Source organism: Equus caballus, chromosome 25 (genome assembly GCF_041296265.1).
Source record: "Equus caballus isolate H_3958 breed thoroughbred chromosome 25, TB-T2T, whole genome shotgun sequence".
Lineage (NCBI taxonomy): Eukaryota > Metazoa > Chordata > Mammalia > Perissodactyla > Equidae > Equus > Equus caballus.
Window position 1 is genome coordinate 35,756,680 of NC_091708.1, and position 27,303 is coordinate 35,783,982.

Sequence of the window (27,303 nt, forward strand, 5' to 3'; positions counted from 1 at the left end):
TAGCTGGCATCATCTGGTGAGAAGAACCCCACAGAACAGAATTCCTCCGAGGAGGCTGAGGCAGCACCACCTGAGGGGGGAGGAGAACCGGGGGGGGGGGGCGGTCAGGAGGGAGAGTGGTGGGCGCTCAGACAAGGTCGGACAAAGTCGGAGCTCAGGGCCCCTGAGGCCTGTCTCCGCGAGGGGTCGGCGGGGAGTTGGGGGGTGGGGGGGGGGGAGGCTGGGCCGGGTCCTCCAGCATCCGCGGGGGCGGAGCAGCCGGCGGGCGGGGCCGGGCCTCTGTCCACGGCATTAGTGCTGGTTGGAGGGAGGGGGGTGCGGAGCCAGCCGGGCCGGCCGTTCCCACAGGCGCCAGCGAGCGTGCTGCCATGGCGCTGGCCAGGCCCTGGACCCGGGACCCCAGGCCCCCGGCCCCTCTCCTGCTGCTGCTGCCGCTGCTCTGCACCCCTGCCCTAGCCCTCCTGGCCGGTGAGTTGGGCACAAGCCTTCGGGGGGCCTGGGGCAGGGTCTGTCCCCCAGAGCAGTCACCCCAGGCCCTGGGGCTGTCCGTGTGGGGCTGGGGCACAGGCCCGAGTTGTGGGGTGCGGAGGGGTGTGCGGCTGCGGGCCACTGGAGCTCCTGAGGAGGGAGCATGTCCTGGGGCTCGGGGGCTGCTGTGTGTCCAGGGGGCTTTGTGAGGGCCGGGCGGTGATTTGGGGCACGGGGTGGGCTGTGTGTCTTGGGCGGGATGTTGTGTGCTGTACAGGAGGGGTGTGGGGGCTCAGGAGTTCTGGGGGACTCGTAGGTCGCCTGAGCCTCGCACCAGAGTGTATTGTGAGTCGCGTGCTGGGTTGTGGGGTGCAGCTGGGGTGTTTTAAAGTTGGGAGGTACGCAAGCTGTCCTGGGCGAGCAGGGAGTTGTATCTGAGACTTTATGAGTGCGGAGGCTGTGTCCTAGCAAAAGTTGTGGGGATAAGTTGTCAGGTGGGTTGAACTGTGTCTTTCCTCTTGACCTGGGGGCATGGGGTGGGGGCAGTGGACCCCAGCCCAGAGGATTGGGGAGGAAAGGGAGGGGAGGGGGAAGGAAGCCCAGGAGATCCAGGTGTCTGCCTGCATCCCCTCCATTTGTGTGTTAGCCCTGCCTGCACTGGGCGACTGGGGTGCTCTGGGGTCCCTCAGGGGCAGCCGGACACTTAGGAACATGTGTGTCCACTGCCGCCCCCTCCCTGGCATTCCCAGACGGAGCTGAAAGGGCTTCCTGAAGCCAGACCCCATTCGCCAAGCGGTTTTTGCTTTTGTCCAATGGATTCACGTGTGCGCGGGCCTGGAATTCTTCCTGGGGGGTCTAGGGGACGCTTTGTCCTGGTCGCTATAGCTACGGGGGCCAGCCCTGGGAAGTCCCCCACCCCCACGCCACTGCTGGAGGAGGAAGGCACGCAGGGTACAGGGCGGGTGGCCTGGGCTCCGCAGCAGCCGGGGGGAGCCCACAGCCCCGCAGACTCCCAGGGTGTGGGGTCAAGTCCCCCTGGCTCCTACCTGAGGCCCTCCTCCGGCTGCTCACAGGGCCTGGCTCACAAAGCCCTCTCTCCTCCCCTTCTCTGCAGGGCCCGTGGGGAGCTCTAGGACCCCGTTTTGCAGTGGAGGAAACCGAGGCTCAGGGAGGGATGGGGCCAAGCTGGGGCTCTGGGGGCTCTGCTCTCTGCACATGAGGGCATGAAATCCTGGTCTGTGGATCTGATGTCTGTCCGCTGCCCTCCCATGCACACACAGATACATGGGTGTGCACACACAAATCAGACATGCACCTGCACCCACACAGGGACACACAAATCACACATGTGCATGCATGCCCACCCATACACACACACTCTGCACACTGGTGTGGCATGCACAAGGGCACACACCACATGAACAGGTGTCCACACGCACATGTAGATCCCCCACACGTGCACTTGCACACACACACCAACGTGCAGATGTTGACACGTGCATTCACACTCCACTGCACGTTTGCGTGAACCTTGAGGCAGAGTGAATACAAGCTAGATCGACGCTACAGAAGGGAGTGGACACCGATATACACACGCACTCCCTGCACAGCCCTGCTGGGGTTCGCAGGGCAGCTTTGCCCCTGTGATTTCTGCATAGGCAGCCCCCTCCCTGGGGCTCCGCGAAAGCTAGAGTGGGGCCCCTGGGACATGAGCATTTCTGCATGCCAGTACCCAAGGCCTGACTGCCCGGAGGAGAGGGGCTGGGGACTGCATTGCTTACTTGAGAAGCAATTTCCATCCAGAGGGGACAGGGGCCCTGGGCCCCTGGCTCTGCTGTCACCCTTGCCAGGCCCCGAGCTGGGCCCCTCCATCCTGGGCCCACTCTGCCACAAAGGCCCGCTGGTTGCTAGGAGAGGACCAGGCATCTTGGAGTACAATGGGGCGCGCTGGGCTCCCGTGTCCCTCCCCCGTCCCGCACACCCAGGGAGCCAGGCTGACAAAGGGGCAGGCTAGTCCCCAAGTCCAGCCCCTCCTCCAACCAGAGCCGGGTGGGGGACTGCGGGACAGAGGCAAGGATGGAGGGGGGAACCACACACATGTGACCCAACATCAAGATTTGCTGGATAGTCAGTGTTTGCCCCAAATAAAGATTTGTCGATGAACGAATAAATAATACCCTCAGCCACTGCGGCACTGTGGCAGGCACGGTGCTCCTGCACTAATGTGATGGAATTTAATTCTCACGACAGCGCTATGAGGTCACCTCTGATATCCCCAGTTTACAGAGGAGGAAAACGAGGCCCAGAGAGGGTCAGTAACTTGCCCAGAGTCACAGAGCTAGCATGTGGCAGGGCCAGGATTTCACCTCCAACTGTGGCCCCAGCCTTTGTGAAGTCGCATCTCTTCTCTGTGCTTCTGTCAAAATGGGACAAACTGGCTAACTCCGAGGCTATAACAAGAATTCAATGAGAAAATGTGGTGCTTGTCCAACTTAGGTTTCATGTGGAATCCTCAGTTTCGAAGAAAATTTTAGATGCAAGCCGGAGGCCCACGAATAGTTAGAAACAGCCAACAGCCCGGAGCCCACCGCTCTGTCTCCCCTTCACTCAGGGAAGTGCCTCCACAGCCCCCGTGCCCAGAGACCCTGGTCTGGAAACACAGGAAAGCCAGTGCCAGGCACGGGGCAGGTGGCGAATCCATGACAGCTACTGTCTCGATTACTGTTACAAAAATGATGCCTTTAACCTGAGGGGGTAAACATCTGAAAGAGTATTCTGAACCGTCCCGCCTTGTTGGAGTAGTTTCGCCCTTTCTGGACGGCTCTGAGGCAGTGTTTGTACAAACCTGTTGTGTCCTACCGTTCGCCAAACCCACCGTCAGCAGACGCTTCCCATCAGTTGTTGGCAGTTGTCACCAGGCCCGTTACAAGTGCATGTAAAGAAGGAGTTACTAAGCACTGAGTGAGGCCTAAAGCACAGGGGCATTGCTCACACCGGTTCTGGACAGACAGGGAAGATTGCCTGCTCTGCCCAGGCTGATACTGGAACCTCCCCCCCGCCCTTTTTTTTTTGGTGAGGAAGATTGTTTCTGAGCTAACATGTGTGCCAATCTTCCTCTATTTTGCACGTGGGATGCTGCCACAGCATGGCTTGAAGAGTGGTGTGTAGGTCCACACCCAGATCTGAACTGGCGAACCCCAGGCTGCGGAAGCATAGCGGGTGAACTTAACCACTACGCCACAGGGCCAGCCCCTGGAACCTCCATTCTTGTGCAAGCCCTGAGAGACACTTTCCAGGGCCTGGGTGAGGCTGGGCTGGGATGCACTAAAATGACAATGTATGGGTGGAATTGAGAGTTTGCAAAGTGGGAATTTCACGTGCAGTGGGAGATGTGGACCTTTCAGAAGTCTGGAAACGATCTGCTTCTTAGTTTTTGAGGGATGATCCCGGGCAAGTTAGCAACTTCTCTGAGTTAGCAGTTTTCTTAACAGCACCTACCTCTTCCGGTTCGAAACCAATAAAACAATGTCTTAAAAATAGAAGCGAGATGTGTAGCACAGCCTGGAGCACGTAGTACGCACTCAGTAAACGGTTGCCATTTTTTACGCTGTTATAATCTGTCCTTTCCATGGAGAAAATTCCCTTCCTGGTGGCGGGTTCTGGGCCTTCCCAAGGCAGGGCAGCAGGTCGAAGGGGAGGGGCGGCTGTCGGTTAATCCCCCCCCTGCCAGGTCGGCCCAGGCAGCCTGAGAGGTCAGGAGGGATTTGTAAAGATAAGCGCAGGCCCCTCGTCGCCCTGGCAACAGGCCACGCCCCTTCAGCCTGGCCCCCAGAAGGCCCCTCCTCTGCCCCACCGGCTCACCCCTCTCAGCCCTGGCCTGGCCTGGCCTCCTGGGCTCACCCCTGGATGACAGAGGTCAGCGTTTCCCATGCCTCAGGTGCAAAGGAATCCCCAGGGCGCATGTCGCAAGGCAGGTTCTCAGGCCCCAGGCCTCACGTGGTTCTGAATCTCTAAGTCTGGAGTGGGGCCCAGGAATCTGAATTCTTAATACACGCCTGGGGTGATTCTGGAAACCCCTGAGAGAAGGCTCTGGAGCAGGGACACCTGGGTTTAGATTCCAGCCATCATGGGCTGTGGGACTGTGAAGTTGCTTCATCTCTGAGTCTCACTTTCCTCCACTGTAAAAAAAGGAATATTAGCACTATCCACCTCAAAAGGTAAATATGACGATAGAGATTACACAGGACAGACGGTTGTTCCTCACATGCATGCTTTCGGTGCTATTGCACACCTCCCGGGACAGGCAGCTCCCTTCCTTTGGTCTGGCTGTGACTGAACCCCTTCCTCCCATGTGGCTGGACTCCTGGGGCTCTGTCACTTAGCGCAATGGCCTACCTGTTCCCACGGTGATGAAGCATCTTTCCCCCTCCCCCCAGGCACTGTCTCCCCAGCCTGGTCCTGTCAGCTCTGAAATGGAGGGCTCTGAACTGGGGGCAAAGCTCCAGAGTGGGCTGAGGGGTCCCTTGGGCCACAGAGGTGAGGGGAGGCATTAAATGTTGAGATTTAATGAAGGGCCTGTTGGCACAGGACCCAGCAGCCAGGGCCCTTCGCAGTGGGAGCTCCTCCTGAGCACAGGAGGGACCCTGATCATAATGGCTGTAGCCCCTCACTGAGGGCTCCTGGGTCCCATCCTTCACTCCTCATGATACCCCACGAGGTGGGTGCTTTTTGAACCCCATAAGTTGGGTCTGTCTGATGCCCAAACCTGTGTCCTTTCCCAAGGGAGCTCTATCCACTCCCACCCCCCTCAGACCATCTTCCCACCCCGCTCAGACCATCTAGCCCTGAGGCACTGGGCTCTAAACTGCTCAGCCACAGTGCTCCTGGGTGGGAAAAAGAAAGACTTCCCATGAGCCCCTCGGAGAGGCCCAGATGCCCCCTGCCCTCACCCATATGACCAGGCTTAGGGGAGGCCGCTGGGGATGGATGCCTGAGCTGGGGAGGGGAACTGTGGGCAGAGAGGGTCTGTGGGCCCCAGAGCCCTCGAAGGTCATCCTGGCCTCACAGTGATTTAGACCCTCTGCCCTTCTTGCCACGTCCCTGGCCTTGGTGGGCGCTAGGGCCCCCTGGTCTGGGAATTTTGGGACAGCGAGTCCATGTTGAGCTGGACCAGGTGCTGTGGGCGCTCCAGTGTGCGGCTGACAGCTGGGTTCTCTCCCTGGGTCCATCAGTGCATATCTCTGTCTCCCACTCCCCGAACCTGCTTGGCCCTGTCTGGGAAAGGTGGGGGTCGGCCAGTGAACAGCCCTGCTGGTGGAATGTGGTTGACGCCTGAGAGGCTGCCAGCCTTATCTGGGGGTCTTCACCGGGGGAGAGGAGGGGAGGTGCAGGGCGGGGGCCTGGTTAGTGTCTGGATGACAACCTGGCGGGGGAGGGGTACCTCCCAGAGCTCCAGGTGGGGGTGCCTCCTGCTGGCTCCCCTCCCCCATCCCTTACTGAGTTCCTACTACAGAGGGCTCTTGACTGCCCTACCTGAGGCTTTGAATCCTTCTACCTTCCCTGAGGCAAGTTCTATTACCATCCCCTTTGCACACTGGGTAACGGAAGCTCGGCAGGAGAAATGCCTTGCCCAAGGTCTCATAGCTAGTAATTGTCTGGGCTGGGATTTGAACCCAGGGCTGGTTTACTCCAAAGCCCAAGCTCTTACCCCAGCATTACACTGACAAGCTCTCAGGAAGGAAGGGAGGTGGCTTGGCTTCCAAATCAGTAAGTGACCCTCTAACAGAAGGAGCTTCGAGGGGCGGAGGCATCACAGCGGCGGATGTTCAGTCAGTCAGCCGCAATACCTGCCCTGTCCCCTTTGACCTCGGCCAGGCGGCCAGGTGTCCACTCCAGCATCTGCTGATGGGGATGCAATGAGGGCTAGGGATCCTTTGAGAAGTTCCCAGGCCTCCGGGACGGGCGGGGAGGGGAGGAGGTGGGGAGAGGGGCCGAGCTCAAGGTCCCTGCCTTTGAAGTCCGCCAGCTCCAGTTTCACACAGGAATGGAGTTACCAGACCCCCAGCAGGAGGGGTAGAGTGTGGAGAGGGAGGAGCCTCGATCCTGGGTCTCCTGGGAGGGAGTGGGCCGCAGACGGGGAGACCCAGAGGAGACCCCCCTCTCCAGGCGGGAATGAAACATGAAGGCTGTCCCAGCACTAACTGGCTGTGTGACCTCAGGCAAGTCTTCTCTTTCTAGAGCCTCGATCGGCCCTCTTGTAAAATGGGCACGGCAGGGCCTGCCTCAAGGGGGCGCTGCAGGGATGCGCTGAGACGGGGGCGCACTGTCTCCCTCTAACGCGCACCCTCACTGGGTTCGGGGGCGTCTGCGCGTTAATCCTGCCGGGAGCCAGGCATCCCGGGTCCTGTTCTCTGCGTTGGAGGCGCTCAGGAAACCGTTCTCAGTTCCGGGCATGGATATGTGCAGCCTGTTGGGACCCTGGCCCTTCCTCCATTTTCCTGAGTTTGGACAGACCCCTGCTGCTTCCTGGCTCGGGGTGGGGGTGGGGTGGGGTGCCTAAGTGTGGGGAGTGGAGTGTCCTGGTAACCCCTGCCTACCCCACCCAGCCAACTTCCTCTCTCTACAGGCACGGCCCCTTCGGAGACCCTGAGCACCTGTGCCTCAGACCCGTGCGCTCCAGGGACTGAGTGCCAGGCGACGGAGAGCGGTGGCTACACCTGTGAGCCCACGGAGCCCCGGGGCTGTGCCACCCAGCCATGCCACCACGGCGCCCTGTGTGTGCCCCAGGGTCCAGATCCCAACGGCTTCCGCTGCTACTGCGTGCCTGGCTTCCAGGGCCCACGCTGTGAGCTGGACATCGATGAGTGCGCGTCCCGACCCTGCCACCACGGGGCCACCTGCCGCAACCTGGCCGATCGTTACGAGTGCCACTGTCCCCTCGGCTATGCAGGTAATGGCCCCGGCTGCCCCTGGAGGAGGTCTGTCATGTCGATCCCATCAGAGGCTCAGAGTGTAAAATCACAAATTCAGCTTTGACTTTAGCACGGAGACCCACCAGGCACCTGGCAGCTCTGGATGAGAGTAGGAAGGTGTGAGCGCTGGCACGGTGCCTGGCACGTAACAGCAGTGGACAAATGTTACTTCACTCCCTTCTAGAGTTCAGTTTGGTGCTGGGCATGGAGACGCCCTTCAGGCATCTCTGGTGGGACTGGAGCGTGGACATGCCTGGTTTGGCCTTAATGAGGACATGTCTAGATAGTATTTCTAGCATCTACTCATTTCAGACCTGTGTCAGGCTGTAGTGTAGACACTGTCTGACCGTTCATCTGACGGTTCTGGAGTATGAACACCCCTGGGATGGGTCAGGTTGTAGTGTGGACCCCTCCCCTCTGGGTGGCTCCCAAAGCTTCAGCATAGAGACACTGGTTGTGGCATTCAAATTGGAATGGAGATGTACCCCAGGGAAGTCTGCTGTCTCGAGCGGGATAAGGTATATATGACTGGCACTGGGGAAACACTCACTCCTTCCCCAGAGTATGGCCCTGCCTGTCCAGGCTCCAAGGCAAGAGCATCCTGGAGTGATGGCCTGGAAGTCAGGAAGGAGGGCGCAGCTGGGGACAGGTCTGGGGGTGAGGCCAGTCTATGACGGTTGGGATCCTGCAGCAGAGACACTCCATGTTCTGCTTTAACCCTGAATTCAGACAACTCTGAGGCCAGAGGGCAGTTTGAGGTCACCTCAGAGCAAGGGGTACAGCATAGGGGGACTGGCTTCCAGGAGAGGGGGCTTCCAGGGAAGAGAGGGATCTTGGCACCCGCATGAAAGTCGATTTTGGAAACAGGTTCCATGTATCCTTCTCGTCATTGCAGCGTCCTGGTGTCTGGATATATTAGCTGTGTGTGTGTGAGCGAGGTCACGTAAGGGGCCTCTGTGTGTCTGCCAGTACCTGCGGGTGTCTGGCTCCCTGAATGCATTTGTGCTGAACAGTGTGTGAGTGCCAGCAGGTGTGTGTGCGCCCGGATGCGTTCGCTCGGATGCTTTGGGTAACGCTTTCTGGGTGAGTTGTGGATGTGAGTGGGGGCAGCATCTGCTGTGACTCATTTCTCTCCTCATCCTCCCGTCCCGAGCCAGGCGGGGGAGGTTGGGATTCCAGGCAGCTTGGGCCTGGCTCCCCCTGGCACAGAGGGTGGGAGTGGGCTGGGGCAGGAGCAGTGAGGGGTCACAGGAGGGAGGGGCCCTGTTTTGTGCTCACTGAGCGTGGAAGGGGGGAAGCTTCCAGCTGGAGTCAGCTGTGCCCCTGGCCCTCCCCCGACCAATCCCAGTTAGGGGGCAGGCACAGGGCCTCTGGAGTCGGCAATGACATGTGGGCTCCGTGATGAGCTCAGGCAGCACATTTCCAAACCCTGAGACTGTCTGTCCATCTCCCTTCATCTCTGCAGCTCCTCCCGGAGGGCTGTCCAGTCGTCTTGCTTTTGCCTAGGATGGAGGGGGTTCCCTGGACCGGGGACTTTCAGTTTTCAAAGCCAGACAGTGCAGGGAAACCCAGGAAGAGCTGGTTACTCCATTCCAGCCTCTCCCACTGGGGTATGTCCCTCCTCCCTGGGGTCCCTCCTTACACCCTCTTCAAAGCCAGCAGAGTGAGCCTTCTAAAATGTAGACAGGACCGTGTAACTCAGCTGCTTAAAACTTTTCGGAGAAGCCCTGCTTGTGTTCCGGGGCCCTCAAGGCCTCACCTCCTCCACGTTCCCCTTTGCTCCTGACCCTCCCTGCGCCCCCTGCCCTTGGACATCATGCCCCTGCCCCCAGCAGGTCTTGACCAATGGTCCCTCTGGAGAGACCCACAATCTCTCTGGAATCCAACTGCTGGCACAGCCCCCTTTCCTAGTCTAATGAACGCCCCCTCATCCTTTAAAAGGCTCTTCTTCCAAGAAGCCTTCCCTGCCTCCCAATTCCCCAGGCCGAGACCCTGGCTCTTGCTTTCACAGGATCCAATATGTTCCCATTGTTGAGCTCTTCAAAATTAAAATCCAGTCCTCACTGATGTAATATTGACCTAATCCTCGTCTCCCGGGCTAGACCGCAGTGAGCTCAAAGGGGCAGGGACATCTGTCTTGTTTCTACTCCATTACCATTGGTGGCGCAAGACACACCTGCTCTGGATGAATGGACCGACAGATTCTCTCGTTGGATCCTCACTTTCTGCTCCTTCTAACTGTCTGGAGGCGGTTTCATGTCGGCCTGTCCCGGCCTCTTTCGCCCTCCTTCTGGGTGTCCATCTCTGTGTGTCTCTGGCCCTGTCCAGGTGTGACCTGCGAGACCGAGGTGGACGAGTGCGCCTCGGCGCCGTGCCTGCACGGGGGCTCGTGCCTGGACGGCGTGGGCTCCTACCGCTGCGTGTGCTCGCCGGGCTACGCGGGTGCCAGCTGCCAGCTGGACCTGGACGAGTGCCAGAGCCAGCCGTGCGCCCACGGGGGCGTGTGCCACGACCTGGTCAACGGGTGAGCAGGCAGCAGGGTGCCCTAAGGCGGGGGTGCTGCGCGGTGGGCCGGGGTACGCGGTGGAGGCAGGTGGGCTGGAGGGCCGGGCGCGCGCTCAGCTCCGGCCGCGCGCCCCGCTCCAGGTTCCGGTGCGACTGCGCGGACACCGGCTACGAGGGCGCGCGCTGCGAGCAGGAGGTGCTGGAGTGCGCGTCGGAGCCCTGCGCGCACAACGCGTCCTGCCTCGAGGGCCTCGGGAGCTTCCGCTGCCTCTGCTGGCCAGGTGTGTGTGCGAGGGCACGTGCGCGTGCTCAGGCTGGCGGGGCACGGCCTGGGGCGGGGCCCAGTCAGTGTGCGCCTGTGCGCACGCGCCCTTGGTGGACCAAGCCGGGGATGTGCATGCGATCGCAAGTTCTGTGAGCCTCAGTTTCCTGATCTGCAAAATAGGGCTAATGATGCGCCTGCTCCTAGGGGTGTTGCGAGGAGCGTAAAGGGATAATGCCCATGAAGCCTTAGCACAGGGCCTGGCACGTCAGAGTGCTCAGCAGTACCCGTAGTAAGGGCGATGCTGACATGATGCTGATGAAGGCTGCATGGTCATTCTGACCGCGCTGGATGCGTCCCTCCCTCACTGTTGGTGACCATATTCCGAGCTATCAGCCCAACCTGGCCCTGGGCTGGCCTGGCGGCAGTGGAGGGTGCTGCCAAGTAACCCCATGTGACACGATGCCCCCGTGTGTGTGTGTCCCCAGGCTACAGCGGCGAGCAGTGCGAGGTGGATGAGGACGAGTGTGCACCCGGCCCCTGCCAGCACGGGGGCCAGTGCCTGCAGCGCTCAGACCCAGCCCTCTACGGGGGTGTCCAGGCCACCTTCCCTGGCGCCTTCAGCTTCCGCCATGCTGCAGGCTTCCTGTGCCGCTGCCCTCCGGGCTTTGAGGGTGAGCCCCGTTCCTCCCTTGTAGGGAAGCAGGTCTGCCAGTGTTCAGGTGCATGGGGAGAGACGCAGGGCAGGCTCAAGGCATCCCTGCACGAATCTGGTGCCACGCTGCCTGAGTCAGCGCCTCTCTCTGGGCCTCAGTCTCCCTAGCTATCAAACGGGCCTTCCAGCTCCGGTCCATCTTGCAGGGGACGACTGTGCTGTGGATGTGGACGAGTGTGCCTCAAGGCCATGCTTCAACGGAGGCCGCTGCCAGGACCTGCCCAATGGCTTCCACTGCCACTGTCCAGATGGCTACACAGGTGCCTGGGGTGGGGGGCGGGGTGGGCACTGGGGCAGGGCAAAAATCAGAATTGGTGGGCCTGGGGTGGGAGGGTTCCTCTGGCTGATGTGTGGAGGCTGAATTGACGGGGGACAAGGAGATCAGGGAGGAGGTGGGTGCGGTGGCCCAGGTGACAGCTAAGAGGGGCTGAGCTGGGACCCGGGTTTTAGAGGTGAGAGTGGAGGGAACTAATCGAGTTGAGAAATATTTAGGAGGAACACTCTGTAGGTCCTGGGGTGTGAGTGGGAGGGGTCAGGACTCTGGCTGAGTTTCTGTCCTGGGTGACACTGGGTGGAGGATGGTGAGGTCAGCCTTGGCCATGCTAAGTCTGAGTCCCCCCATGGCCGGGAGCCTGTGTGGGGGCTGGTGGTCCGGGGTCTGGGGCCCAGGAGAGGGGTCTGGGCTGGAGCCAGAGACTGGGGGTCAGGAGTGTAATCCTGGCAGCTGGGGCCGTGGGCAGCAGAGGCTGTCTGGGAGAATGTGGAGTGATGGGCAGAGAGAACCCTAGACACCTGACATCAAAGGCTGGGCGGAGCCGAGGGGCCTGCAGAGGGGAGGACAGAGGCAGCTCCTCCAGGAGGGAGGAGGTAAAAGGGGGCTTTACACATAGAAGGAGGAGCTTGACCTCTGGGGAGCTGGGCCTGTTGGGCAGGAGCTGGGGTGCAGAAGGCCTCTCCCTGCCTTGGGTACAGCAGATGCACAGACACCCTTCCACATGGACGCAGTGAACCCAAGGAGCTCAGACACTCAGCGACCCTGCCCCCTCTGGAATGCCCGCGGCTCTTCCCCCGCGCCCGCCCGCATTCCTGCTCGGCACACGGCCTCCTCTGCCTGGCAGGCTTCCTGGGCACAGGCTCCCCCGCCCAGGGGAATGAGGTGGTGACCACCACCGTCCCTTCCACCCTCACCCGCCCAAAGCCACCAGGGCTCAGCATCCCCACCTCTGGTGGCCAACACTCCTGGGGGCCCTGGAAACCCACCTTCTGCCCCTGTGGGCCGAGATCTGGAGTTCTGCCCCGGGAGCCTCACGGGCGCCTGGCACACAGTGGGCCCACTTCGTGTACCCGCCGCTGAACAGCATTCTCTGTGTGTTCTGTCTCCTCCTCCCCACGGTCCCATGAAGTAGGAGCTCTAAGTCCTCATCTTACAGAGGCGATGGAGACTTCAGAGAGGGGGTGTCATCCCCCAGGGTCACCAGCGTCAGTGGGAGCCCAGCTTCTCCCCAAGCTGGGCTCAGGTGATGGGTGACAGGGAGGTCAGACCTCTGAGGTCAGGGACCGGGAGGGGTGACCCTGGCTGTGGGGCTGGGCTCTTTGCCGCCGTCCATCCTGATCCTCCCTTTGGGTCATGCTGGGTGTGGGGGAGGCCAGTGCCTGGCATTCCTGAGCCGGCTCCGAAGGAGGCTGCCGGGCCAGGCGGGGAGCTCTGCTCCCCAGCCCCGGTGCCCGCCCACCACTCTCGGCTGGTCTGGGGGAAATGCAATGGGGCTGCGGGCTCTGCAGACCTTCCTGGGGGGCTTGTGGCTCCTGGCAGGTATGCAGGGCTGGGGACTCTGGCAGCGGGAGGTGGGGCTGGCTGTCCCGGAAGGAGGCTGTGGTGTTTGTGGGCTGACTGGGCCAAGATTCAAATCCTGGGGGCTTCTCTGGGCCTGGGTTCCTCCAGCCGGGATACGGGGCCAGGCTGGCCTTGGTTGCTTTGCGGAGGCTCTGGCCGACCTGGGCTTGGGCTGTGGCCTCTTGACCTGAGCTGGGCCCAGAGCCCCTGGCGTGCGCGCTCCGGGGCGCGAGGGTGAGGTGGGCCCTTCACAGCCAGCGTGGGGGCCCTAGGGCAGAGGGACTCGGGGTTAGAACCTGGGGCTAATGGAGTGCCACTGATGCATACCCCACCCCCATTTCATCACTCTGTCTGGCAAAGCCCTGCCAGGCTCTTTGCTGGGCACCAAGGACATACTCAGGCCACTGGAGGGGATCTCAGCTGAGTAAACAGATACTTGCAACACAGGGTCCTGGGGAGCTGTGCCTCAGAGTGGACAGGTTGTTGGGAGTGACACGGTAGCTTCGGGTTGGGAGTCAGAGAAAGGCTGTTAGGGGACTGGCCCTTTGAATTTGGGCTTTGCAGGATGAGTAGGAGTTTGAAAGGCAGGGTAAGGGAGGACAAGGTGTTCTAAGCAGAGGGAACAGTATGAACAAAGCCCCAGAGGCAAGACTTTCCAGGAAACACTTGGAGGAATTGGCAGTTCAAGGCTGAAGGGAGCAGGGTTGAGACTTGATTGCCTAGCAGAGGGATCTCGAATGCCAGGGTGAGTGGTTGGACCTTAAGCAGCAGAGGAACCTGGCCAGGTGATGCTTTAGAAGTAGATCTCTGGCTGCTTGTGGATGTACAGGGGTTTCTGAAGGCAGGAGAATTGGAGGCCACTAGACTGTGGCCAGGAGAGCTGGGGGGGCAGGAGGGTGGTTGGGAGAAACGGGGGTTTGGAGGGTGTCTCAGGGACTGAACCCACAGGGCACGGGGACTCACTGGTTATGTAAATGAAGGGGGATCTTGGATTCCAGCCTCTGAAGTCTTCAAGGGACCATGAAAAATTTTTTGGGAATTGGGAATTGGTTTGGTTGATAGGTACTGAGGTCTCTGTCCCAAGAGGCATGTAAGATCTAGGTCGAGACGGTGGTTCTGGCCTTGGGTGCTGAGCCTTGGCCTGGTCTTTCCTGAAGGCCTGACATGTCAGGAAGATGTGGATGAATGCCTCTCAGAGCCCTGTCTTCATGGTGGGACCTGTGATGACACCGTGGCGGGCTACATCTGCTGGTGCCTGGAGGCCTGGGGTGGGCATGACTGTTCTGTGAAGCTCACTGGCTGCCAGGGCCACACTTGCCCACCGGTTGCTACCTGCATCCCCACCTTCGAGTCTGGGGTCCACAGTTACACCTGCCGCTGCCCACCAGGTACCCATGGACCTTTTTGTGGCCAGAATACCACCTTCTCCCTGGTGGCTGGGACCCCTGTGCGGGCTTCGGTGCCTGCTGGTGGCCCCCTGGGTCTGGCACTGAGGTTTCGCACCACGCTACCCACTGGTGCCTTGGCCACTCGCACTGACACCCAGGACAGCTTGGAGCTCGCACTGGCAGGGGCCACGCTTCAGGCCACACTCTGGAGCCATGGCAACCCTGTGCTCATCCTGAGGCTGCTGGACCTGGCCCTAAATGATGGCCACTGGCACCGAGTGGAAGTGACGCTCCACCTGGGGGTCCTGGAGCTGCGCCTCTGGCACGAGAGCTGCCCTGCCCGCCTCTGTGTGGCCTCCAGTCCTGTGGCCCCGGCTCCCACAGCTTCTGTGGCTCCGACGCCTGTCTGGCTCTGCTCGGCCCAGCTGGGTGGCGCGGCCTTTGCAGGCTGTCTCCAGGATGTGCGCGTGGATGGGCACCTCCTGCTCCCTGAGGATCTCGGTGAGAATGTCCTACTGGGCTGCGAGCGCCATGACCCATGTCAGCCTCTGCCTTGTGCCCACGGAGGGACCTGCGTGGACCTGTGGACTCACTTCCATTGCGACTGCCCTCGGCCCTATGGTGGTCCCACGTGCGCTGATGGTGAGGAACCAGCCAGGTGGGCCCCAGAGCAGAGGCGGGGCTGTCCCCCAGCCGGCAGGCCTCACACACGGCACCCTCTCTCCCCACAGAGGTTCCTGCTGCCACCTTTGGCTTGGGGGGCACCCTGAGCTCTGCCTCCTTCCTGCTCCACCAGCTCCCAGGCCCTAACCTCACTGTGTCCTTTCTCCTCCGCACCCGAGAGTCTGCTGGCCTGCTGCTCCAACTTGCCAACGACTCAGCCGCTAGCCTGACAGTGTTCCTGAGAGAGGGCCAGATCTGGGCTGAGGTGCTGGGCAGTCCTGCTCTGGTGCTCCCCGGGCGCTGGGATGATGGGCTTCGCCACCTGGTGACACTCAGCTTTGGGCCTGACCAGCTGCCGGGCTTGGGGCAGCAGGTGCACGTAGCGGGGAGGCTCCCCCCAGCTGACACCCAGCCCTGGGGTGGGCCCTTCCGAGGCTGCCTCCAGGACCTGCGACTCAATGGCCTTCACCTCCCCTTCTTTCCGCTGCCACTGGGGAACTCAAGCCAGCCTGACGAGCTGGGCAGCAGGCAGTCCTGGAACCTCACCATGGGCTGCATCTCCGAGGACATGTGCAGTGTGAGTGCCCGGGAAAAGGGGTGGGTACCCCGCATCTCTAGACGTTAGCATGTTCTGCTGGTGAGGAAAGTGCCAGGAGGTGAAGCCCTGCCCAGGGTCCCACAGCAGGAGAGCGGCAGGGTTGGGTCCAGCCACCTCCTCTCTGGCCCAGCGGCCCTGCCCTCTGGTGCTCCCCATCCCTCCTCCCCAGTCCTGGTCTGAGACAGTCACAGTGACCCAGGCACAGGGCTGCCCGAGCCTTTCTGCAGGAGCTGCCTGGGGGACAGGGACACCCAAGGGTTCATGGACAGAGCACCAGCCCTGGCACTGGAACAGCCTGGGTATGAACTCTAGCTTCTCTTTGTGCTGGCTGGGTGACTCAGGCCACCTCTCTGAGCCTCAGTTTCCTCATCTGCACAATGGGGAGGATAGCGACTTCCTCTCTGTTTGTTTGTGAGGAGGTGACGGTCACTCAGTGAGGAGCCACTGCAGTGCGGGTTATGGTGGCTGATGCTGGCCCCAGGCCCGAGCCAACCTGCCCTGATTCTCCTGCAGCCTGACCCCTGTCTCAATGGTGGGACTTGCCTCGTCACCTGGAATGACTTCCATTGCACCTGCCCTGCCAACGTTACGGGGCCCACGTGTGCCCAGCAGCTGTGGTGTCCTGGTCAGCCCTGCCTCCCGCCTGCCACCTGCGAGGAGGTCCCTGATGGCTTTGTCTGTGAGTGTGTGCCCTGGGCAGCCCCCCTGCTGGATGCTGGACACTGAAGCTGATCCAACATCCTCTCAGGGCTCAGAGACAGGGGACCAGGATGCCAACAGCCCCAGCCCAGTGTGGCTGGGCCATTGCATCCAGAGGGACAGACTTTCTGGAGGAAGAGAACATTCACTAGGTTTTCAAGGGCAAATAAGACTCTGATCTGGCCTAGGGAAGGGCATTTCAGGGAGGGACAATCACATGTGCAAAGGCCTTGAGGTTTATAAGAACGGAAACACAAGTACAGGTATTGGGGTGGGCAGGTGGCCGGGGACCTTGAATGCTGGGCCAGGCAGAGCAGGACTTTCTCCCAAGGGCAGTGGGGAGCCAGAAGGGAGACATGATCAGCACTTAAAAAAAAATGACTGCATTTTATTAGAATGCACGATCAGCATTAAAAAAGAATGCTTTTAAAAAGAGTGCAGTGAAGACTGAACCTCAGTGCCGAGACAGGGCAACTTCACCGAGGAAGGAAGGGGGCAGCTATTTCCGGGGTTTTTATTGCCTGGTCTGTGACCTGGAGGGTGGGGTGGGGTGGGGGGGGTCTCCCCAGCACAAGCCCAGAGCTGGTTCTCTCTCGAGAGGGAAGGGAGCCGCGGTGGCGGGCGCTGCGGACCCTGGGATTAGATGATGGGCGTGTGCGCGCCCCGCCCCGAGATGGGCCAGGGCAGTGGGGGATGGTGTCGCCCACGGGCTGGTGCCGGCGGGCCCGCCTCGACGCTCCCTCTCCCCGCAGGTGTGTCAGAGGCCACGTTCCGCGAGGGCCCCCCGGTCGCATTCAGCGGGCACAACGCGTCGTCGGGGCGCTCGCTCAGCGGCCTCTCGCTCGCTTTCCGCACGCGCGACTCCGAGGCCGGGCTGCTGCGCGCCTCCGCGGGCGCCGCCACCGCCGCCGCCGTCTGGCTGGCCGTGCGCAACGGCTCGCTCGTGGCCGGTGTGCGCAGTGGCCGCGGCCTGCCCGGCGCCGTGCTCCCCGCGCCCGGGCCGCGCGTGGCCGACGGCGCCTGGCACCGCGTGCGCCTGGCCATGGAGCGCCCGGCGGCCGCCGCGTCGCACTGGCTGCTCTGGCTGGACGGCGCGGCGACGCCCCTGGCGCTGCGCGGCCTGGCCGGGGACCTGGGCTTCCTGCGCGGCACGGCCGCCGCGCCCGTCCTGCTGGCCGAGAACTTCACCGGCTGCTTGGGCCGCGTGGCGCTCGGCGGCCTCCCGCTGCCCCTGGCGCGCCCCCGGCCCGGCGCGGCCCCCGGCTCCCGAGAGCACTTCTCCGCCTGGCCCGGGGCGCCCGGCCCGCGCCTCGGCTGCCGGGGCGCGCCCGTGTGTGTCCCCTCGCCCTGCCTGCACGGCGGCGCCTGCCGAGACCTCTTCGACGCCTTCGCCTGCGCCTGCGGCCCCGGCTGGGAGGGCCCGCGCTGCGCCGCCCGCGCCGACCCCTGCCGCTCGGCGCCCTGCGTCCCCGGCCGCTGCCACGCGCGCCCCGACGGCCGCTTCGAGTGCCGCTGCCCGCCGGGCCTCGCGGGCCCGCGCTGCAGGTGCCCGAGGGGCGCGGTCGTCACCGGGAGGGTCGGGGCGCGGGCGCCGAGAGGCGGATCGCAGGGGACCCCTGGGGCGGTGGGGGGCACAGAAGGCCGAGAGCCCGGCTGCCGATGCGCTGGTACTGTGGGCCACCCGCTTCCCTGCTGAGCTTCACTGCCCTCGTGTGTGAGATGGGGACGACAGCCCTGTCGGGTTGCCAGAGAAAATAGAGGACACCAGACGAATTTGAACTTGAGATCAACAAGTTGGGGGTGTGGCCTGAGGGAGCCCAGAGCAAGTCCCGGAAGAAAACCTGGAGGCTTTCCTGCCTCGCGGCCACCACTGATGCTCACCCGGGTCATCCAGGAGGGCGGCGGGGCAGAGTGATGGTTCGCCGGGTCGACGCCTCCCCTGTTGCGTCTGGCTCCCACTCCCGCTCCCTTTGGAGCCCAGCTTGTGGAGAGCTGTCTGGCCGAGGCCTGACTCTCCCCTCCGCCCTCAGGGAACGTCAGGCCCCCCGTTTTCTGTTTAGGAGCATGCTTTTGTTCTGAGGAGAGTCCTCCATCCTCCGAGGACCTGGGGAAAGGTCCCTGCCCTGGCCTGGAGTTGTCCACCTTGTAGGAGGTGGGGCTGGAGCAGCAGGGTGACTGCCCTGTGTCTGGTCCCTTCCACCTCAGATGCCACTTCTGTGACTGGTAGCCCAGTCTGTGAGAGGCGGGCCCTGAATTCCACAGATGACAGACCAGAGGCTCAGGTGGCCTGTGGTCAGGGGGTGGGGATGGGCCAGTCCCAGGTGGCTTGCTGGCAGTCCAGCCTCTCTGCTTTCTCCCCAGGTCTCCTGTCCTGCCAGAGGAGTGCAGCCTGAACTCCACCTGCATCAAGGGTGGCCCATGTGAGGGAGGACCCAGGGGTGCCAACTGCAGCTGCCGGGAAGGCTTTCCTGGCCAGAGGTGGGTTTTGGGGCCAGGGTCCTGGGAGGTGGGCGGGTGAGTGTGGAGAGCTGGGCAGGGTGGGCCCCTGGATCCCCTCCAACCAGGGCAGGCAAAGTGGGGTGTGGATCCCCGCTCACTTCTCAGCCCTCCCTGTCATCACAGTGCCAGGCAGTCCACGTCTGTCACTGGAGTTCCTTCTTTCTGAGGCTTCCAGGACCATCCTTTGTTGGGCAGACACCTGTGGGGAAGTAGTTGCCTGGGGGCGTTTCTTAGAGCCCCGGCCTCAGCCCACCTGCATCGGGACGGCCTGGAGAGACTGTGAAAGTGCGGTCCCCGGCCCACTCCAGACGGATGGAGTCAGAGTCCCTGGGCAGCTACCCTTACACAGGCTTCCCTGGGATTTGATGGAATGACAGTCATTCTCAGTCATGAATGCCCAGGGTGAAGGCGGGTGGTGGGTGCTGGAGATCACATTCAGCCTTGCTTATCTGGCGGGGCCCAGCCAGGGGGGATAGTGTGTGGGGACAGTGCGTGGATGAGCTTTGATGCCTGTGGGGGGTTGAGGAGCTGGAGCAGCTGTGGGACAAGAGGCAGCATGGGACGGAGCAGCTTTCTTAGCTCCACCCTCTTCTCTGCCTCGCAGATGTGAGATGCCCTGTGAAGCCAACCCCTGCTTGAACGGGGGCACCTGCCGGGTCGCTGGGGGGCTGTATGAATGTATCTGCAACGCGAGGTTCTCAGGCCGGTTCTGTGAAGTGATGGTGAGTGGTGCCAGAGGGGTGGGGGCGCCCTATTTTGGACTTTGGTGAGATGATGATGTGGGGGCCTGTGTGCAGCACCTGAGGAGCTGTTCATGCACCAACCGTGTCGTGGGGTGGGGAGCAGCCGGGAAGAGACACTCAGGTCCCTTCCACGCCCCCAGGCAGGAGGCATTGCCACTCTAGGGAGAGTCTGGGGGGCCCTCGCCATCCCTCTGGGGAGTGACAGTGGGAACAGTTAGGCTCTGCCAAGTCCCATCTGGGCCCAGGATTTGGGGCCCACAGGATCTTGGAATTCTGGGGTTTCGGTTGGTGAATTGAAGAGCCTGTAATCTCTAGTGGTTTCTGAGCCAGGATTCTAGAGTAGGGAGATTTGGGGAGCCCAGGATTTGGAGCCAGAGCAGGCTCAGCTGCCAGGAAGGCAGCCCCTGACCCCAGGGAGGCTCAGCTGAGGAGCCACCCGGATAGACAGGGGCTGGGGGCCACTGGAGCTCCAACCTCCCTCTCACCCCCTCCCCATCACGGAGCAGAGCAGGCCCCGCAGGCCCAGTGGGCAGTGAGCCCACCGTGGGTGCTGGCGGGAGGGGTGCGGGCAGGGACTGGGGAGAAGCCTTGATCTCCACAGGCTGCTGGCAGCCTGGGTCATAAACCCACAAATTCCCTCTGCTTCTGGGGAATGTTCCCTTTCAAGTTGAACTTTTACAGCCTCTGGATGCCCCCCACCTCCAGGGCTGAGGGAGGAAATGGCTTTATGGCTCTCCCAGAAGTGCCCGGGGTGGAGGCTGGTAAGGGCCCATTCAGGGCTGGGACGAACTTTTCCCTGCAGCCTTGGACCCTTCTCCAAGGTTGGGTGCTGGGACTTGGGACCTAGGTCACAGTGGGCTGAGAGGTCTCATGGGACAGAGGGAGGGCCGGTGAGTCTGAGAGCCCGTGGCTCTGGAGTTCTGTGATTCTGGGATTTCAGAATTCCAGGTGTGGAGAATCTTTCCTGGGGGCATCCTGGGAGGCGGTGGAGACAGGAGATTTGGCAGGCCTCCCGAAGCCTGGTCTGAGTCTCCCCAGGGGGCAGGCCCTGGTGGATTCCGAGCTCACCGTCAGCCAGGTGGGCTGCCCCTGCTCCTGCCCTGCCTGGGCCGCCTGGCTGGGGAGCCTCTCCTGCGGCAGCTGAGATGCCTCCCACTGTGCGGTACACACGATCCACGCAGACTCTTGAAGAAACCAGACCACCCTTTGGCATGGGGGAGGAGTCAAGTCCCCATGGGCTCAGATTGGATGAGTTTATTGTGAGGAGGGGGAGGCTGAGCAGGGAGCCCGGGTGGCAGGGCTGGGCACTGAGGCTCATCTTGGCCAGTGCAGGAATGGCCTCTGCTGGAATTCGAGGTTTAAGGTGGGGTGGGGGTGGGCATGGGGTGGCGTTGGGGGCAGAAGTGGGAGATGCTAGTCCTGGTTTGCCACCCACTAGTCACTGTCAGGGCATCTGGGCAAAGCCTCTGTTCTCTCACCTAATACTTACTGGTGCCCACTGTGCGGCCCTGCTCTGGGCACCGAGGTGCACCGGGAACAGAAGAAACCAGACTCCTGTCCTCACTCCCGCTCCGTCCGATGGTTGTAGTGTTATGTGAAATCCCATGCGCAGTGCTTGCTCATGGCAGGTGTTGCATAAATGTGTTTCCTCTCCTTCTAGCAGGAGCCCCTGGCTATGACAGGAATGCCCTTGCAGTGGCTGTGAAAGGTGTCTCCCCGGCACCTGCTTGTATACCCTAGTAGCCAGGTCTCTCACCACCGCCCAGGGAAGCCTGTTCCCAGCTCTATGTTCTCTGAGCCAGCCTTGTGCCCCTCTTCTCCTCTCCTCCGAAGGGCCTGGGGGCCTCCCCCTTCCTCTGCCTTAGGCCCCATTGTCGTGTCTCTTGCAGAAGGGCCTGCCGCTGCCACTGCCGTTCCCACTGCTGGAGGTGGCTGTGCCTGCAGCCTGCGCCTGCCTTCTTCTCCTCCTCCTGGGCCTCCTCTCAGGGATCCTGGCAGCCAGAAAGCGCCGCCAGTCAGAGGGCACCTACAGCCCGAGCCAGCAGGAGGTGGCCGGGGCCCGGTTGGAAATGGACAGTGTCCTCAAGGTGCCACCCGAGGAGAGACTCATCTAGGCCTGCAGCTGCCGGCTCTGGCACCCATGAGTCCTGGACGATTTCTGCTGGGAGACCCAAGGAGGCCGCTTCCAGGAGTGGCGGGAGTGGCTCGCCCCTTCTCGGCCTTGGGGAGCTGCTGCAGGGCCCGGAACACTCCCTCGGGAAGCGTCCTCTTTGCCGGCAGCCCTGCCTCTGCCCCATCATGGACTGAGGAAAAGGGGGCGCTCAGGGAACCAGAGAGGGGCCGGCCAGTTCGTGGACTTCGTCATTGGATCTGCTTAGTCTTGCCTGCTGTGCAGGGGCAGGGCACATGTGGGTGCACAGTGTTCAGGACTGTGTGTGCGTGTGTGTGTGTGTATCTGGGGACCGTCAATCTCCAGATCCCAGTGAGAGTGTCCTGGATGGGGCTTGTGAGTGTGTCTGGGTCTTTGCTGTGTGTTCATGTGACTGTCTGATGGCCGCTGGCGGTCCCATGAGGGGATCCCATGGAGGGCTGGCCGTGGGGCCACGGGGACCACCTGGGGCAGGGGCAACCGCAGGTTACACGTTCTCCAGGAGGCCAGGCCAGGGCTTGCCTAAGGACCTAAGTCCCAGCTCCTGTATCTTCTCCCACCTCGGAGGCTGCCCCTGCCCTGGAAGGAGTTGGAAATCATGGAGAGGCCATTAGCCAGAGGCCCTGTGGGCTCCTGGCTCCAGAACAAATGCTCCTCAGGCAGACCTGTCTCTGTTCTGTGCCGGAGCCAGGCACGTGCGGCACGCAGGCCACATCCAGGGCAGACCCACAGGAATAGGGGACGGGCCGCCCTGAGCTGCCCAGCTTGCTGGGGGGTGTCTGGGCTCTGTGTGGCCTTCCTCCCCGGGCTGTCATCTCTAGAATGGGAGAGCAGCCCCTGCCCACCTCAGGGTTGTTGTGAGGAGCAGCAGGGGTGACACCAGGAAAGAACTCTGTAAGCTGGGTCCACTGTGAAGGGCTGTCTGGGTCCTTTTAGATGTTGGGAAGGGTTGTCTCCCTTGACGGAGTTGAAGGAAAGAGTGGGGGAAGGGGCCTCCCTGAGGGGCAGCAAGAAGCAGAGGGTGAGGAAGTGAAGGAGCAACCTGCCCTCCCCCACCCCCACCCTTCTGGTTCTGCGGCTCCACCAACGCCAGCGATCTCTCCTCCTCGAAGCCGCCTGGTGAGGCCACTCCCTCACTCTCTAGATGGCTGTTGGGAGGATGTGGGGAGAGGACTCCCCGGGAGCACTCTGCAGAGCAAGGTGCTCAGCGAACGGTGGCGCCGCCTCTTTGTGTAGGGGCTGGTGCTGCAGACAGGCACAGACGCAGGGGAAGAGTTTGCAGCTTTGCTTCCAGGCCCTTCCCTGGCAATGCCATCACACTGGGATCTCTGATCCTGGAGGGGCACCCGCCTGAGGGCCTGGCCTCTCAGCTTCACAGGGTCCCTTTGTTCCTGACCTGGAGATTTACCCTTGGCTCCTTCCTGTTTCCCAGGCCAGCGCCTCCTCTGCCAAGGCCAGGAGACCCCTTTCCACTTTCAGGTTGCAGGTTGACTTACCCAGCTCCCCTCGGGGTCTCAGCCAGCTTCCAGAGTCAAACCAGGTGGAGCCCTGTGTCGATGCGGAGGGAAGGGAGGGGTTGGGGGGCTGAGGCTGGGCTAGGAAGGGCCCTGAACACCAGGTTACAGGGCTGGCTTGGTCCTGACCCCGTAGGAGGTGGGGCCACCTTTCTTCATGACTCCTGGGAAAGGGAAGGAAACATCTGGTACCAACAGCTTAGCCACAGCTGGTGCCTTGGTTAGTTTGTCAGAAATTTGGCAAAACTGTGTTCTTGCAGACTCCTAAGACATTTTATGTGGAACCCCAAAATGCAAAAGCTGGGCTGCTCTTTTTTGGGGAGCCCTATGTTGTCCTCTCCTGCTCCTAAGAGTTCTGGGCACCCGTCATTTTCAAAGGCAGCCTGGGGAGGGGGATATGGCCAGATGATGGGCGGATGGGGTGTGAGTGGGTGTGTTTAACGGCCCCCCTGGGTGCTCGGTCCAGATCTCCCTTCCTGACACAAATGTCAACAGAGGCGCATGTTCCGAAGCTCTGCCCTTGCTAATGAGAGATCTAGGGGCCGGCTTTCTAGGTGTCTCCTTGAACTTGTTCCTTCCTGGAGCCTGGTGCCTCCACATCACAGAGCCCTGCTGACCAGCCCAAGCCCTCAGGCCCTGCTTGTGAGGGGAAGGGGCTGAGCTGGGCTCAGCGGTCCGAACTGGAACAGGCTTGGGGGTGGGTCAGGGGTCAGATCCTTCCCTGATGGCTCCGAGCCCCTGCCTCCACCTCTACGGAAGGGGGTGTAAAGATGGCTGAGCCCCCCTCCCCCAAGAGCTTCCTCAGGACAAGGATGCCAGTCTTCTCCCCAAGAAGATTTTATTGAATGCACACACAAAATTTATCCTTGGGTTTGCAAATTCAATCCAGCGAGTGAAGACAGCAGTGCTCATGTGAACATGGAGCGCCCACCACGAGCCCCCAGCACAGCCAGGGAGACCAAGGTGTGGGCGCCATTTTCTTGGGGCCGCCTGGTACCTCTTGTCTCATACTCTGCCCACCTGGTGGGCTGCCCCGTCCCTGATGGGGCTCAGGGCTTCGCCCAGGATGGGTGGTTCTGGAATCTGTGCTGAAACCTGAGTATCCTAGACTAGGTGCCCACATGACCCAGGTGTGACATGGCTCCCCCCAACCGCTGCCATTCCCAGCAGCCAGAGACACTCTCACGATTGAGAGGCTTGCCTGAGGGGCTGTGATTGACTCAGGAAGGGGTATGCCAGGCCAGCAGCTCATCGCACGCCGCGTCGGAGCAGACTTTGGGGCCAAGGCTCCAGGCCTCAGGGAACCACAGCGGGGGTGGCCTCCCAGCCCCTCAGACACTGAAAAAGCTCCCTGGGGTTCGGGGGCCTCCAGCAACCCCCTTGTCCCGTCAGACACCTGAGACTGTGTGTCTGACCACTCACAAATAGGAAATGAGAAACCAGGTCAAAATGCTCACAATTTCCTGCATGTCTCAGATGGTTGTTTTCTTAAATGGTTGGGCCATTTTTTAACTTGGTTTATTCAAACTAGTCAATTTCAAGATTCATCAAACCAATAAAGTAAAGAAAAAGAAAGATAAAAGAAACAATAACAAAACATTTCAATTTAGCTTTGGTGACGGCAGCCTCAGGAATTTCTGTGCTGGCGGACAGAATCCGAGGTGCAGGGAGGGGGTGGCCGCCAGCCCTCCTCCTGCCTCCAGGTGCAGGAAGCCAAGTCTGTCCATTCCACTGGCCTGGGGAAGGCACGCAGTGCCCCTGCCCATTCCTGACCCCGGGAGCCCGGGCAGCGGGGACCCCTCGTCAGTCTGTGGGCCTTTAGCTTGGCCTTCCAGTTGGGATCTGGGGGCCTGCTTCTTGGCTTTGCCCCTGCAGTCCACGCAACAAGAGCCTGAGCCCCATTTGACAGCAATACGAGACCAGGAGAACCCGCGGGGGGCCAGAGTGAGCGCCTGGACAGATGAGGGCCTGGCTCCTCCTCTGAAGCACTCAGATTTGCCGGTTGCTGTGTTCTCTTCTACAAATCAGAGTTGCTGGTGCTCCCAGCCCCCATGCAGAGCTGACTGGGGCTGGGTTTGGCCATCATGAGGGATCTCAAGGATCCCTCAGCCGCCAAATCCCTATCGAGCCAGAAACAACTGAAGTTTGGGGTTGGGTGAAGACTCACAAAAGAATGAGTGTGCATATTGCTGGAGAGGGTGTGGAAATGCCTGCCGGGGGGTCTTCCAGCCTGGGAGGGGGGCTCCTTACTTCAAACTCCAAACCACGCATCTCGGGCAGACGAGCTCACGCCGGGGGTACTGCTGACGCCTGCGCCCGTTGAGGAGGGGTGTGCAGGGCCGGGCTGTATGGGCAGGAGAACAGGGCTCGGGACGAGATGCCTGAGGAGCCTTGGGGCTCCTGGTGGGAGGTTTCCAGAGGGAAGGTGGGCAGGACGTGGTCTGGGGCCGCCACTGGCCCAGCTGACCTCTTTAGTGCAAAACCCAGTCAGGGGTGCTGGGGAGGAGTGGTGGCGGGGTGGCACGGGCACCCAGGAGCTGGGTCCATTCCAGACCAGAACTGGTGCCATTCTCGAGCAGCCAGACCTCAGAGATGGGCAGTGTGGTGGAGAGGAGGGGCAGCAGGGGGGTCCCATCCCTTCCCACCAGCAGAACCTGGGCAGAAACAGAGCGCAGGCGCGGCAGGGCCACAAGCCTCAGAGCCTCAGCGCCCGGCTCACTCGAAGGTCTCCCACTGCTTCCTGAGCTGCTCCACCGAGCCTGAGGCCGGGGCTGGGCTCACGTCCTGCTTGGTTTTCTGTAACAAATCCTCAAAGGGGTCTCTGGCCTCTCGAGGAGCAGAGGGCTGCAGTGCTGGCTCCAGGCCCTGGGGGGGCCTGGGAGGAAGGAGTAGGGGGTCTCCAGGCCTCAGGGCCAGCCCCTGCTTGGCCTCGGCAGCCCTGGCACTTGAGCGGGCCAGGGGCAACGTTCGGATCCTCGAAGGGACAACTGCTGGGGGGCCCAGGGGCTGCAGGGGGCTGGTGTGGGCACCCATGGGCATCTGGCCAAACAGGTTGGGCATGGAGAGGGCAGACAGGTTCGGGTGAGACCTGTGTGGGGCACAGAAGCCAGAACTGGACAGTAGGAGGCTGGGGGCAAAAGCTGGCCGCAAGGAGGCAGGAGGGGCCCCAAGAGGCCCGGCTGGAGTGGAGATCAGGGACATGGCAGGCAGTGCTGCTGGCATGGACGGGACAAAGGGGTTGAGTGATGGCTGTGGAAATGGGGTGGGGGTGCCTGCCGGGGGAAAGCTGAACTGGGGGCTGAAGGGGGTGGCTACATTTGGGGCTGCAGGGCCTGGTGGAACATTACTGCCTGACCAGGCTGTGTTAAGTGGGTCCAGGAGGGCCAGCAGGGCGTCACTGCCTGTGCCCGCAGTCCCTGGGGCCAGGTTGAGCGGCTGGAGCAGTTCAGTGGGGTCTTGGGGCACAGCCCTGGGGAGGAGCCCGGGGAACGGGGCTGGGCTTAGGGCAGCTCGTCTCTCCCGCTCGGCCTGCAGCCGCTCTGAGAAGTCGCCAAGGGCGGTGCCAGCAGCCTGCAGCTTGGCTGGGCGGGCAGTGGGGGGCGGGGGCACGATGCCCAGCTCTGGGGTCTTCCTGCCTTGGGGCCGGGGAATGGTGATGCTGCCCAGAGTGGGGGTGGGTGCCTCCTCATCACTGGGGTTCAGGATGCTGTCCCGGTTCTGGGGTCTGCGGGGCAGGGCCAGGGAGTTCCCGAGCAGAGCTGAGGGCTTTTCGGGCGAGGTGGCCAGGGGCTTGCTGGGGATGGCCATGTCGTCCTGGCCCAGGCTCCAGAGCTTGTTGTATGGGTGGGCGAGCTTCAAGGCCACTGGCATCCCGTGGCTCCTCTCACTCCTGCCCAGGTCCAGCCTCTGTTGGAGGGAATGAGGGAGGTGGTGACCATAGGCTGACCTGGGACAGGCTGGATGGCAGCACATGCCATTGCACGTCCCCATGTCCCCCCACCACCCCGGGTGCTGGGCGGTCACTGGGACTGCGCTCACAGGCATGTGGCTGAGTAGCTGCCAGGACTCAGAGCAGTTGGGGGCTCAGCCCAGGTCACCAGCAGAGAGCCCAGGTCTGTTGGACTCCCACCCAGGCTTTTCTCACAGTGTGGCACAAAGGGATTCCAAAGCAAGCCCTTGTCCTTTCACGCCAGTGGCTGCCAGGTAGTTTTAGGAAAACGACTCATCTCCTGACCCTCTCCTGGCAGGCCCTTTTCCTCTTCACAGCATGTGGGCACTGTCCATCACCGTTAGCC

General features: G+C 61.8%; 2 protein-coding genes across 28 annotated transcripts in view; one reads left to right on the top strand and one right to left on the bottom strand.

Annotated features, from left to right (window-relative positions):
• The first annotated feature begins 326 nt into the window (after nt 1–326).
• CRB2 (crumbs cell polarity complex component 2) lies at nt 327–24,605 on the top strand. Of its 2 annotated transcripts, XR_011432640.1 has the most exons (14): nt 327–468; nt 7,094–7,417; nt 9,768–9,963; nt 10,086–10,225; nt 10,695–10,880; nt 11,068–11,181; nt 13,913–14,785; nt 14,875–15,383; nt 15,918–16,083; nt 16,856–17,648; nt 18,465–18,581; nt 19,207–19,324; nt 21,235–23,641; nt 23,722–24,605. XR_011432640.1 is itself a non-coding variant. In XM_023629559.2 (13 exons), the coding sequence occupies exons 1-13, from the start codon at nt 369–371 to the stop codon at nt 21,457–21,459; spliced, it is 3,861 nt and encodes a 1,286-aa protein (XP_023485327.2). In that variant the 5' UTR covers nt 327–368; the 3' UTR covers nt 21,460–24,605. The 2 variants fall into 2 exon arrangements, 1 of the variants encoding a protein (XP_023485327.2); XM_023629559.2 differs by having other exon boundaries at nt 21,235–24,605.
• Nucleotides 24,511–27,303, bottom strand: part of DENND1A (DENN domain containing 1A) — a 514,434-nt gene continuing 511,641 nt past the window's right edge. For all 26 annotated transcript variants that reach the window (XM_070251752.1, XM_070251736.1, XM_070251739.1 and 23 more), the window contains one exon: nt 24,511–26,914. In XM_070251752.1, coding sequence (XP_070107853.1) covers nt 25,724–26,914 — 1,191 coding nt within the window. In that variant the 3' untranslated portion in view covers nt 24,511–25,723. The remainder of the gene's footprint in view (nt 26,915–27,303) is intronic.